This window comes from Scyliorhinus canicula, chromosome 10 (genome assembly GCF_902713615.1).
Source record: "Scyliorhinus canicula chromosome 10, sScyCan1.1, whole genome shotgun sequence".
Classification (NCBI taxonomy): domain Eukaryota; kingdom Metazoa; phylum Chordata; class Chondrichthyes; order Carcharhiniformes; family Scyliorhinidae; genus Scyliorhinus; species Scyliorhinus canicula.
This window is the reverse complement of record NC_052155.1, coordinates 161,418,613-161,433,227: the sequence shown is the minus strand read 5'-3', so window position 1 is coordinate 161,433,227 and position 14,615 is coordinate 161,418,613. Positions and strand designations below refer to the sequence as shown.

At 41.3% G+C, this 14,615-nt stretch overlaps 1 protein-coding gene across 2 annotated transcripts in view; it reads left to right on the top strand.

Annotated features, from left to right (window-relative positions):
- The window catches only part of timm21 (translocase of inner mitochondrial membrane 21), a 40,021-nt gene extending 26,174 nt beyond the window's left edge, over positions 1-13,847 (top strand). Inside the window, exons 4-6 of one of the 2 annotated variants that reach the window (XM_038810062.1) lie at positions 10,502-10,575; positions 12,263-12,365; positions 13,372-13,847. In XM_038810062.1, coding sequence (XP_038665990.1) covers positions 10,502-10,575; positions 12,263-12,365; positions 13,372-13,464 — 270 coding nt within the window. In that variant the 3' untranslated portion in view covers positions 13,465-13,847. The remainder of the gene's footprint in view (positions 1-10,501; positions 10,576-12,262; positions 12,366-13,371) is intronic. The other variant, XM_038810063.1, reaches the window with a different exon arrangement.
- The last annotated feature ends 768 nt before the right edge of the window (positions 13,848-14,615 follow it).

Here is a 14,615-nt window from a genome sequence, read left to right as displayed (position 1 = left end):
ATCTTTTGTTTTTCTCCCACCTGCTTAGTGCTTTACCTGAAGGGTTCAGCATTCACTCTGCTTACATGCAAAACACTGCATTTTTATGACTTCAACACCATTTTCCAGTCACAAGCCAACACCTCTGCTTGAAGCAGTCTTAATATTTTCTGAGGTCTTGGCACTTGCACAAATCTTAGTATCCTCTATAAATCCACAGATCACGCCCAGTACCTGTCTCAGTAATAATATCACAAAGATCACCAATCCCCGTGAGACACCACCAGTGACTGGTCTCCAAGCAGACCCAAAACCACCAACAGGTTTTTACTGCCAGGTTTTCTTGCCAGTTCTTAACCCAGCTCAATAAATTATGAATGATATCAGAGACTTTAATCGTGTAGATTAAGGTTTCCCATAATTAACCTCTAAGATTAAGATTTTTTTCCCCCTAACCATGGGAAATGATGGAATAGAATCAAATTTGTAAGGGAGCGCAATGTTTTTTATTTGAAGCCTATTTAGGTACCCCTAATATCTAACTCCTCTATTCAATCATACATTACATCCTTATTAATTCCTTTAATCACCTTTCCTTTTACTGACTCCAAACTAATAGGCATACTTTGGGCCACCTTATCTCCTTTTATTTTTAAAGAAGGGGACTACCTTAGATCCTCCCAGTCTAGGGAATCAACGCAGAGTACAATGAGCTTTAAAAGATATGGGAAAAGGGTTCACAAAGTCTAACTTAATATTTCCGTCATCCCTAAAGAGTCCTTCATAACCTGCCGTCGAATATCTACCAATGGTCTGACATAGTTTGGCATTTTTTCTTTAAGAAATGTATTTTATTCCAAACATATTCAAAAATACTAAAACATAAATAATTGGGGAACATTCTCCCCAACTCACAACTTTACAGTTTGTACATGTTTTTCCCCTTTTTCACCACTTCCCACCACACTCCTCCCACGACAAACAATTCCTCAAATATGGTCGTGAACAATCTCCACCGTGACTCAAAGCCCTCCGCTGAACCCCTCAATTCAGATAAGATCTTCTCCAACTGAAGGAAGCTGTACAAATCCCCTAGCCAGGCCGCCACCCCCGGTGGCGTTATCGACTGCCGTTCCGGCAAAATGTTATGGCAGGCACCGGAGAGGCGAAGACCACAACGTCGCGTCAGCCTTCCTGCCCTCCATCATTTCCGATACCCCAAACATTCTGCCTCTGCAGAAGGGCCCTCTTTACCCTTGGCATCTTCCCCGCCCATATAAACTCTGAAATAGCTTCCTCTAAATAGGTTAGAAATAGCTTTTTCTGTGCTGCCTGGATAATGTCCCAGACCCCATCTCACTGTACAGTCTTCCTACTTTAGAGAAACCAAATACAGATTAGATCATGTTTTTGTTTCTCTGGGACCCACTTTTGCCAACAAGCCAAACTTCGTGGCCCAAGCTGATTGACCTTCGCAACACGCCACGTTCACTTACCTTTAATGTGAAAGGGGAGCCTACTTGGTCCTCACAATCTCACTCCAATCAAGTTTGCAGGAGGAGAGGGCAATGTGCATATCAGTTGCAGACTTGAGGCAGTTCCTTTGTGCCATCTTTTTTGTGAAAACGCAACCTCGCTAATGTAGGTCGTTGTGAAGGGCAATAGCATCAAAATGCTTGTTTTACTCAGCACTGGATACTGACGGGAGATTCTACTCCAGAATGGTGACAGCCTCGTGGGCATTTGGTGTGTTTTTAATGTGGTATCACAGTTCAAGTACAGCAGCATCAGCTTTTCATTTGGAGTCAGCTGTAAGTTAATAACTGACACTGGGGTCTCAACCTTAAAAGGATTTTTAGTTGACCACTTCTGTACTAATTGTAAGTCTGACCGTGTCTATCAATGGCTGTGTACATCATTCCAAAAAGCTCATTACCAGCTTCAAAAGTGGCTTCCTGCCACTTTCTTGGTTTGTTGTTGTCCTCAGTCACTTCAGAATTTAGGTATATCCATATTTTTAAACCTGTTTTTAATTTCGTACCCAATCCCACACCCATGGCAATCACTCTTGTCGCATTCCCCCAGACCCCTCACTTCCTTAAACAAAAAAGAAGCACAGATGCTGAAAATCTGAAATTAAAACCGGAAATTCTGAAAATGCAGTTGATCAGTATACATCTATGACAAGCGAATGTTTCCGATTTCAAATTCTTCATCAGAATACACACTCTGTCCATTACTTGACCTATTAACATGATTTTGTGGTTCTCTAGATTTGCCTGCTTCCCTGTTCTATTTGCATCAATGTGCATGTCCACCTGTTGTGCACCAGTTCTTAACAAAGGTACACACCTGAACTGTGAATTGTTCAGACCTGGTGCACAAGAGGTGGACCGGACCGGTACATTCATAGAATCCTAAAATCATAGAATTCCTGCAGGGCAGAAGGAGGCCATTCGGCCCATTGAATCTGCACCAACCCTCTGAAAGGGCACCCTCTCCCGCAAACCTGTAAGCCCACCTAACCTTTAGGCACTAAGGGGCAATTTATCATGGCCAATCCACCTAACCTGCACATCTTTGGACTGTGGGAGGAAACCAGAGCACCCGGAGGCAACCCACCCAAACACTGGAAGAATTTGCAAACTCCACACAGACAGTCACACACGGTCAGAATGGAACCCAGATCCCAGGCGCTGTGAGGCAGCAGTGCTAACCACTGTGCCGCACTTCGTTGATACAGGGAAATGGGCAAACTTCGAAGAGCCACATAATTATTTTCGGTTGGTAGATCAAGCAATAGACAGAAGCAGTAGTATATTAAGGTAGTAAACATTTGCTTGTGATAGATGTATACTGACCGGCTGAAATTCCAGCATTTCTTGTTTTGTTTCAGAGTTGAATGAAAAATGAAAATCGCTTATTGTCACAAGTAGGCTTCAAATGAAGTTACTGTGAAAAGCCCCTAGTCGCCACATTCCGGCGCCTGTTCGGGGGAGGCTTCTGCAGCGATTGACTTTTTAAAAAAATCTTTGCTTTGAAAACCCTTAATCTCCTATTTCTTGTTTGATTTCTAATTCTCTTAAATGAAAAATTTCTGAACAGATGGTTGCAGCACCAGGGTTTAAACTAAGTAAAATGCCAAGTCTATCAGATGGAGCAAAATGACAACCCCCCCCCCCAGCCCCACAGGGCCTTGCTCATCATAGTGTATCGCAGAGCTGTAATTTATCATGCTTTTTCTCACTTAGCAGTATCCCTGCCAAATGGAGAAATTAATTATGCATTGAAAGAAAACATACAGACTATGCCAAGTATTTTGCATGGAACAATCCATATCAAATACCCATTACCACATATTTGAGCAGATCTTGTTAGCCTTTTGCCACCAGAATCCGTGGTAATTCGGTAGAAGCCAGAGATGTCGTGATAAGGCTTAATGCAGGACACCAGGGAATAAAATTGGTAGGCAGTAGCTCAATACGGATGATAACAAAGCAGCAACCTGATTAACACGCTGCCTGAATTTCTTTTTACATAAAGAAAATCAAAATCTGTGAAACAAATATTTTGCATTGCAATAATAACTGCACTTCAAAAGTACTTTGCCTAGAAAGAGCTTTAGGAGGTCCTGGGGTGAATAAACACTATATAATTTATTTCCTTACTGATTCGCCTGTACCTCTACCCAAAGCCAGTTTCACAGTTCAAGACCAATTTCACCCTTGCCCCACCATGAATAATGGCACCAAAATAATTTGTCACGAATGTAACGTGCTGTTTTTTAATATAATTTCTCTAACCTAGGAAAGGTCAGTTGCAATTTCTCTAACCTAGGAAAGGTCAGTTGCACCAGAACACTTTAATGATGGTGGAATACTTAACCTATTCTGTTCTGTTCCTGTTCTATTTCAGAATTTTCCAAAATTCTGGTTAAAATGTTGTAACCTTTGGATTAACTGCATTATATTGCGCTAATACAAACCTCACAAACTCGATTTTAAGGTTTTAACTTTCCTCTTTCACTATGAGTCTCTATTCTGGTGTTGACTGGGTTCCAACTTTTAATGAGTTTCATCTGCTTTCAGCTGGCTCTATTGGGAAGGGCAAAATAAAACAGATGGAATTGTAAGTGAGCTTGTATTTTCACTGTAAATAGCACCCTTGCCTGTCCAAACTGGTGATTGATGGTTGTATGATTATTAAATATCCATTTTGCCGCTATAATATATGCTTTTAAAATAGTTTCACAAGGATTAGAACTGGGCCAGACTTGATTTTAACGGCAGCAATAACAATTTTTAAATTTCCATTTTATGTGTTCTATAGTAACTGTCTTGCTATAAGCAAAATTGCTAGTACATGTAACAGTTTATAATCTGTTCCAATTTAGCAGAAATGGGGACGGGCGCAGTGGTTACTACTACTGCTTCACAGTGCCAGGGACCCGTTTTTGATTCTGGCCGTGGATGACTGTGAAGTTTGTACATTCTCCTCGTGTCTCCGTGGGTTTCCTCCAGGTTCTCCTGTTTCCTCCCACGGTCCAAAGATGTGCAGGCTAGGTGGGTTACGGGGATAGGGCGGGGCAGTGAGCCTAGGTGGCGTGGTCTTTCAGAGGGTCGATGCAGACTCGATGGGCCGAAAGGCCTCCTTCTGAACTGTAGGGATTCTATGACGATCTTCCAGCTGAAATAATTTTCAAAAACTGTACAACATCAGTTTAATAGCCCTCAAAAAAGGAATCAAGTGCAACAGTTGTACAGGTTTTTCAATGTTCATTTGTAACCAAATAAATGTTCATACTGTACTTTTCTTAATTTTTCTTAATTGTAACCTTCAGATTTTACACTTGTCCCATCTTTTTTACTTATCCTGATCTGTTAATCCTTTACACACATCATTGGCTCTGAGCTCTAAATGCAACATGGTACTTGTTCTCCCTTCTCACTGCATCCTTGACATGTTAAGTGCATTACATTTCTGATTCTGGTACATTTTCTGCAGGACTTCAATAAATGAAATGAAATGAAATGAAAATCGCTTATTGTCACAGGTAGGCTTCAAATGAAGTTACTGTGAAAAGCCCCTAGTCGCCACATTCTGGCGCCTGTTCGGGGAGGCTGGTACGGGAATTGAACCGTGCTGCTGGCCTGCCATGGTCTGCTTTAAAAGCCAGGGAAGAAAGAATGAAAGAGAATAAAAAGTGTCACATGTTTAATAATCAACCAGTCTCCCAATGGAATAGAATGAACCAAACCAAACTAACGAAGATAGCTTTATTGAATACAGCATCACATCTTCCCATGGGTTTTGAATTCTCGATCTGAGTTTTTAAGCCCAATATCATAACCACTAGATCACTTTTAATTAAAGTAATACTTTGTCTTATTTTTTAATAACGGAAACTTATGCCACTATATGTCAGACATTTTACACCCCAGGCATACAGCACATGCGGAACAGGCTTGAAGGGCTGAATTGCCTACTTCTGCTCCTAATTCCTATGTTTATATGATGAGGGCCCTGAAGTTATCCCCTGCAGTACTGGATTACAAACATGTAACATATTTGTTCGAAATTCCTCTCTGCTATTTTAGCAGTGATGCTAACTTCTTTAAAATAACTGGGTTAATGTCACCACTGTTTTGTGGAGAGAGAATGTCCCGAGAATGTATTCTGTTTTTTATACTTTGTTTCGTTTTGCTATTTACAGCACAGAAGGAGGCCTTTCGGCCTGGCTCCCAAAAGAGCTACCCAGCTAGTCCCATTCTCCAGCCCTATCTCCGTAGCCCTCCAAATTCATCACTTACAAATAAACATCCAGCTCTCTTTTGAAACCTTCTATGGAATCCACCTCCACCACTCTCCCAGGCAGCACATTTCAAACCCCAACAACTCTCTTGAGTAAAGAAGTTTCTTCTCGTCTCACTCCTAGCTCTCTTGCTGACCATTTTGAAATTGTGACACCCCTCCCCCCCCCCCAGACCCTGACATACCTGCTATTGGAAACAGAATATCCTTCTTTAATTGTTGATATTTCAAAATTGTTGATATTTTTGAACACTTCAATAGGGTCACCTCTTGGCCTTCTCTGCTCCAAGGAGAACAAGCCCAATTTCTCCAACCTTTCCTTATATCTAAAATTCCTCACTCCTGGTATCATTCTAGTAAATCTCCTTTGCGCTTTCTCCAGGGCTTTAACATCCTTCCTTAAATAAGGTGCTTAGAACTGAACACAATACTCCAAATGTGGTCTGACCATTGATTTGTAGTGGTGTAGTATCACTTCCTTACTTTGTACTCTATGCCTCTATTTCGGAACACAAAGATGCTGTAAGCCTTCTTAACAACTGTTTCAACCTGCATGGCCACCTTCAGAGAATCATGCACTTGAGCCCCGAGGTCCCTCTGCTCTTGTACTCCCCTCAAAGTTGTACCATTGAGCCTATATTGTCTCCCTCTGTTTCTTCTACCAAAATGCATTACCTCACATTTCTCTGCATTGAGGTTCATCTGCCAGGTGTCTGCCCATTTCGCCAACCCTTATCAATGTTCCTTTGAAGTCGCTCAGCGCATCCTCACAATTTCCTGTTCTCCCTAGCTTAGTGCCACCTACAAATTTAGAGATTTTACCCTCAACACCACTTCTAATGCATTTATATAAATCAGAAAAAGCAAGGGTCCCAACACTGAGCCCCGGGGAACACCACTTTCAACTCTTCTCCAGTCTGAGAAATTGTGATCTATATTTACCTTCTGTTTATATCATAGATCATAGAATTTACAGTGCAGTAGGGGCCATTCGGCTCATCGAGTCTACACCGGCCCCTGAAAGAGACGCCTACTTAAGCTCACACTTCCACCCTATCCCTGTAACCCAGCAACCCCACCTAACATTTGGACACTACGAAGCAATTTAGCATGGCCAATCCACTTAACCTGCACATCTTTGGACTGTGGGAGGAAACTGGAGCACCTGGAGGAAACTCACGCAGACACAGGGAGAACTTACAGACAGTGACCCAAGCCGGGAATCGGACCTGGATACTGTGAAGCAGCAGTGCTAGCTACTGTGCTGCCCTATCTCTTGCTCAACTTCTAAACCATGCTGTCAAGGACCCATCAAACCCAAACATTTTTAATTTGCTAACCAACCTGCTATGTGGCACCATATAGGGGCTGGTTTAGCACAGTGGGCTAAACAACTGGCTTGTAATGCAGAACAAGATCAGCAGTGCGGGTTGAATTCCCGTACCGGCCTCCCTGAACAGGCGCCGGAATATGGCGACTGGGGGCTTTTCACATTAACTTCATTGAAGCCTACTTGTGACAATAAGCTATTATTATTATTATTATCAAATGCTTTCTGAAAGTCCAAATATACAGTATCCACGACACTACCTTCATCCACTGCCTGTGCCACCTCGTCAAAGAACGCAATTAAATTTGTCAGGCATGACAAAGCCATGTTGATTGTCTGTCTAGTATTAACTTCTTTTTCTCAAGTGTATATTTATCTCATCTCATAATATGGTCCCCATCGGTTTCCCCACTATTGATGTCAAGCTGACAGGTCTATAGTTTCCTGGGTTATCCTTTGCCCCTTTAAACAACGGCGTCACATTTGGAATCATCCAATCCCCCGGGACTAATACTGTGTTCAGAGAGGCCTGGAAAATTTCTGTCAACGGCTCCGCAATATGCTCTCTTACCTCGCTCAGCAATTTTAGATGTATCCCACCTGGGCCTGGCAACTTCTCTACCTGGAGAGCTGCCAGCCATTTTGGCACCTTTTCTTTATCCTTGTACTGCTCAGTTGCTCAACACCCACATTTACATCTGGGCCATTGTCGCCATCTTCTATTTTGGTAAAGACAGAGGCAAAGAACTCATTTTGTACCAGTGCCATACCCTCTGTTTCAGTGAGCAGTTTATTGTGCTTGTCCCTTATGGGCCACATTCTATCCTTCACTAATCTTTGAAGAACATTTTGCTATTTGATTTAGCACAACCTGCCATTCTTTCCTCATGCCTCCTCTTAGCCTTCCTTATTCCAGCCTTATCTTCTCTCCTGCATTTGAGATACTCTTCCTGATTTCTATTGCTATTATTATTCTGACATGCATCTTATGCCTCTCTTTTTTTTCTTTTTTATTTTAGCATCAATACCCTTAGTCATCCAGGGTACTCTAGCTTTGGATGCTGCATATTTATTTCACATAGGTACATACTTAGCTTTCACCCTATTCCTTTCTCCTTTGAAAGCCTCCCATTTTTCATCCACTGTTTTACCCACCAAAATGCTTTTCCAATCAACCTGCTCCAGTTCAACTTTTAGACCCCTAAAATTTGCCCTTTTCCAATTTGAGATCTTGATCCATGACTGACATTTGTCCTTTTCCATCTCAATATTGAATCGTATTATATTATGATTGATACTTCCCAAGAGCTCCCCTACTCTGACATTCTCCATCTGCCCTGCTTCGTTTCCTAGGACCACATCCAGCACAGCTTGCTCCTTGGTAGGACTGGAAATGTACTGTTCCCGAAAGTTCTCCTGCACACACTGCAGGAATTCCTCCCAATTCCGTGCCCCACACTCTACCCTTTTCCCAGTCTATCTTAAGGTAATTAAAATCCCCAACTATCACAAACCTGCTTGCCCTGCAGGTTTCCATATGCTGCCAACAAATGCTTTCTTCCATTCCCCCCCCCCCCTCCCCCAATCACTATTTGGAGGTCTACAGTAAATATCAAACAAGGCCATTGCTCCTGTCCTGTTTCTGACCTCCAACCATATAGATTCTAATTCAGTAATCACATCTCGTTCAAGGGCCGTGATATTATCTCTGACCTAGACTGATACACCTTTTTACCCACTCTGTTTCTACTAAAATCTTCATAGAAACACAGAAAATAGAAGCAGGAGGAGGCCTTTTGAGCTTGCTCAGTCATCCATCGTGATCATGGCGGATCATCAAGTTCAATACCCTGATCGTGCCTTCCTCCCCATATCCCTCGATCCTGTTAGCCCCAAGAGCTATATCTAATTCCTTCTTGAAATTACACAAAGTTTTGGCCTCGACTACTTTCTGTGGTAATGAATTCCACAGATTCACCACTCTCTGGGTGAATAAATTTCTCCTCACCTCAGTCCTAAAAGGTTTACCCTTATCAAACTATGGCCCTAGTTCTGGACTCCCCCACCATATTGGGAACATTCTTTCTGAACCTACCCTGCCTAATCCTGTTAGAACCCAGGATGTTAAGTATCCAGTCCTGTTCATGCTTGAGCCGTGTTTCTGACAATGCTGCTGTATCATATGACCCTGGAGAAATTTCTGCTTCCACTTCCTCAATTTTGTTCACTATACTCCATACATTTACGTACAATTTAACCCTGACTTTATCTCTTTCTTGTCTTTTGGGAGGCGACCATTTCTTTGTCCACTGTCAACACTCAAATCTCCCTCACTTCTTTTTCCCTATTCCCCCAACCTTCTCTCTTTTGCCCTCACCGGTGCTTCTAAAGCTAGGCCCATTAATCAACCCATCCACCCACTTTACAAGTTTAATTCCAACCCACCTACATTATTTACTCTCTCAGCCACAAGGTTGATTCCATTATGGCTCAGATGAAGCCCATCTCTTCGAAACAATTTTCTCCTTTCCCAAAACCGATCCCAATTACCATAAATCTAAATCTCTCCCTTCTGCACCATCCCTAAAGCCACCTCCCTGATGGTGAAGCTCGTGGCATAGATGGTATTTTTGCGATTACTACCCTGGAGGTCCTACGTTTCAACCTGCTTCCTAACTCCTGAAACTGGTCCTGCAAGACCTCGAAACTGTCCCTCCCTATGTTGTTGTTTCCCACATCAACAATAGCCTCTGGTTGTTCACCCTCCCTTTCCAGACGTTTGTCCAACCGACCCGTTGTGTCCCAAATCCTTGCACCCGGGTGGCAACAGACCATACGGGATTCGCAATCTCGGCTGCAATTGTCTAATTTCAGAGCCGAACTAAATCTTTGCTGTTTTCTAAATTCACTGTTGTACCAAAGGGTACAGAGCTCTTCAAGCTTGCATGGCCAGTCACATACAGATATGCCGTAAATCTGTTTGGATGTGCGAGCTCGCGATTGCTGAAGAACTAATGTTTGCTTAAAATGAAGACAAGCTGTGTTGATGGTCGAGGACTTGGCATTTGTTTCTTTGTTCCGCCTCATACATTACCAATGTACCTGTAATTATTTTATGCCTGCTTAGTGTGTGTGTCTCCTCTGCCTATATGATGTACATGTATCAATATGTAAATTAAACAATTCAGATGGAGACAAGTTCCCATACAATCCATGTTGCTGTTTTTTGCCTGTTTAGTTCCTCTCCTACTATTGGATACATTAATATATGAAAATCAGGGTACAATGAACATTTTATTTTTGCACTGAAAATGGAAGAGTCTTTACAATGGTACGAATACAATTTGCATGTCTAGATTTAAAATCAGCTTGTGTTCACAGATAATTGGAGCACTGGGAGAACCTATAAAAGGCTATGGCGAGACATCTAGACGTGGCAGAAGACGACATGTCAGGTAAATTTAAAGAGCCCATGTAGTAAGATTGTTATGGTCTCAAGTAGTTCCAATACATTAAGGTGTGTCAATAAAGATGGTAATTTTTTTCACCTTCATCCCAACAACAACTTGAATTTGTAGAGCACCTTTAACAAAGTAAAATGTTCCAAAGTATTTTACAGGAAATTGCCAAATAAAATTTGACCGTGAGCCATGTAAGAACATGTTAGACCAGATGACCAAATCATGAAAGAGGTGAGTTTCAAGATGTGCCTTAAAGGAATCAGCAACCATTCTACATCCTTCTGAACGAACAGGGAAATCGAGAAAGGTGAATAGCAATCAACGAACGTGATGTTGCCCAGCTTGCATCGTCACAAGTTAAAATTAATCCATGCTGTCTACAGGTTTAGTATCATTGTTGAAACTTTGTAAATACAATCTATGACCCTCTAAACTTTCTTCCTATTCTTATGTCTTGAGTCCCAAATTTCCGTTAGTAGTTATGCCTTCAGCTGTGTGGACCAGGGTCTCCAGAACTCCCCCTCTAACCCTTTCCATTTCTCTACCTCTCTGTCTGTCTTTAAGAGGCTCCTTAAAACCTCCTCTTTTTGACCAAGCTTTTGAGCATCTTCTATAATATCTCCTTACTAGCAGAGACCCACAAAATATTTGCAGTCAAATTTATGGCACCATGAGGCAGCAGAGCTAGCCACCGTGCCGACCCCTTAAATACAGAATTTCTAGTTCATTTTTCACCAAAGACTTTTAACAGAATCAAAACCACTCACATTATGACTTGGTCAAAATGATAGAATATGAAAGGGACTGTTCTCCTGGGATCACGTTGGAAGATTTTACTGTTATATGTGCAATATAACTGCAAGTTGTTGTTGAATAGGTCAAAAGCTCTCTTGACTCTACAACATCGTTTGATGTAAGGAATATCAGAGGTCTTAACTTTAGAGAAAATAGCATTTTGCAATGGTTTTGTCAATTTTTATTTATGTAAGCACCTTTTAATATATAAAAAAAAGTACGTCATTGGAGCATTGTGAAACAACATTGGACATTTTGTAAGGGCGTCCTCCTGATATAGCTAACGTTTATCCCTCCTTACCAACACCACAAAAAAAGACTAGTTATTCATCTCACTGCTTTTTATGGCATCTTGCTACATGTAAATAAGCTCATTTGATTGCTCCAAAACAACAGTGACTACATTCAAATGTATTTCGTTGGCCATAAAATATTTTGAAACATCCTGAGGATATATTTATAAATTACGTTTTGACAATGAACAGCACGGAGGCACAGTGGTTAGCACTGTTGCCTCACAGCGCCAGGGACCCGGGTTCAATCCCTGTCTTGGGTGACTGTGTGGAATTTGCACATTCTCCCCGTGTCTGCATGGGTTTCCTCCAGGTGCTTCGGTTTCTTCCCACAGTCCAAAGCTGTGCCAGTTAGGTGGATTGGCCATGCTAAATTGCCCCTTAGTGTCCAAAAGGATAGGTTGTGTTATGGAGACAGGACAGGGGCGTGGGCTTGGGTGGGGTGCTCTTTCAGAGGATCACTGCAGACATGATGGGCCAAATGGCCTCCTTCTGCACTGTCGGGATTCTATGATATAAAATACTATCTAAATGCACATTTGTTTTTCTTCTTTCTTCCTGGTGAGATGTAATATTGATTTTCTGTCTTCCAGCCATGTGGAATACATGAAGGACGGTGTGAAGCATATTCAACTCAAATTTTATATTGAGGGCTCGGAGCCCATAAAGGGAATAGTGCACTTGGATGCAAAAGAGGTTAAGTTTGCTCTATTGTTCCCTGGTCTGCCTGGTTATAGTTTACGTGAAAGGTTTCTCTCTTTTGCCCACTCCCAATCTCCATAACACGATAACATTTTTTAAAAAAGTGATGTCAAGTGTTGAAACCTGTTGTCCCTTACTCGACATAGTTCCTCACCTGAGGTACCCAAAGCCAAGATAGAAAATGAGGGCAATGTCTGTTGGTGGTTGCACTGTCTCCTTAGTAGGTGAGGTCGGCAATAATATTAGGTTGGGCAGTTCAGACTCGAGTGATAACTCAGCATCTTGTCTCTGGCGGTGCTCTTGGAGATGATTGGCAGCAGAAGTATGAATCAATACAGTCTAAAGAATGGGGATTTAGAATATCATTCTGAATATTACTAATCAGGTGAATTATAAAAAATTAATTTGTAAATGTGTCACCCATTTCCCTCTGTTAGATTAGACTCCAGCTGCGATGTTTTAATTTTTTAGGGACAAAGATAAAAATTTAAATATTAATTTGGAATAAAATGTCCATGGGATTTTGATTTTTCACATTAAGATATGCTGCTCTGTATACATATCTGCTCGAGAATGCAGCAGTGCTGTTTAAAACACTAAAGAAGTTCAAATGTTCATCCCACAGAAACATATGTGATGTTGCTAATCCTCCGTTTACCGGAGCAAGCCAGCAAACGTACTTAACTCTAAGGTGGTGAGCTGCAGTCCCTTTGGTGTAGGCACACCCAGAGTGCTGTTAGGGAGGTAATTCCAGGATTTTGACCCAGCGACAGTGAAGGAACGGCGACATATTCCCAAGTTGGGATGGTGATGACTTAGAGGGGGAAACTCCAGCCGATTGTGCTCTCCAGTATCTGCTGCTTTGGTCCTTTGAGATGATGGTGGTCTTGGGTTTGGATGATAGATGCCAGTGTTGTAGCTGTTCTGGAACAACTTGGCTAGGAGCCATTCTTGTAAGTTGATTATCAAACAAAGCTATCTTTCTTCTCCTCTATCGCAGAATCCTGAAAGTGGAAGGTACGACTTTCGTTATATATTTGTGGACTTTGACACTTATCCTAAAAGGACCATTATTGTTGAAGACAACCGGTAACGGAGCTGATTGCATTTGTTTCCATGAGCTAATGCTAGACCAGAGATTTCTTTCAACTTTTGTAGATTGAATAAATCATGTGAATGAGAAATGATTTGGATAATTAATCATCCTTTTCAGCTGCTGTCATCCCAATTTATTCTCGTAGAGGGTCAGTCTCTCGTATGAGGTACAATTTCTGTAAATGATACAGGCTTTTTATACAGTGTATTGATTAATGTGCTCTCTATTTTAAATCATGGAGTTTAGCCTGTTGTATTGAAAAATTTTACAGGTAATTTCGAGTTTAAGGACTAATTGCCAGCCTTTTTCTCTGAACAAACAAAATTCTGTTATAGCATGAAAACAAATGATGTTATAAATAAAAATGGTATTGTAAATTATCTTATCTTTCTTGACTTTTGAAAGACCTGCATAAGACATGCACCATACACTGGGCACCTATTTCAAGCTGCTTAACCTATTCCTGTTGGAATGATTTTATTACTTGCCATCATTGCTTTTTTTCTGCTATAATCTTTCTTCCTACCCCTGGCTATACCTCCTTCCTCGGTGGAGAAACAGCTGATATCTTCTTGGCATCCCTGTACAAATATGTTTAAAATCAGAAAGATGGGAAACAATGGACAAAGTCCTATATCCTATTATTTAGCGAAATTACTTGCATATTGATACACCAGCGTTCATACTAATTCAAACATGTGTTTTGGGTTTAACAAGGCTTTCGGAAATCTGAAAACCTGAACGATTTAAGCCTTGCCTAGTGATCTTCATTGAGCACCAGACTTCAGCTGGTGAGAATAGATAACGTTTTTGGCATTGAGCCCAATTGAGACCTGGGAGCTCAAGACATTTTTAAAGATTCAAAACCTCCTTGAAAGCGTGGCTGACATCAGGCTAAGGTTAGCTGCCCTGAGACATTCATACTAATGCCAGTGGTGTGCATATGCTATGAAAATATACCTGTCCCTAGAAATTAGTATGGGGTCGATGTTATGGGGAGAGTCGTGTTTTTGCAATTCAGTTCATAGCTCTCAATCTAGCTCTCAATATCAGCAGTGGAAATGTTAGTAGATTATTTTAGATCTTAATTTCTGTCCTATTTTTTGATTAAAATTAGAAAAATATGACCCACCATCAAAAATCTTTGT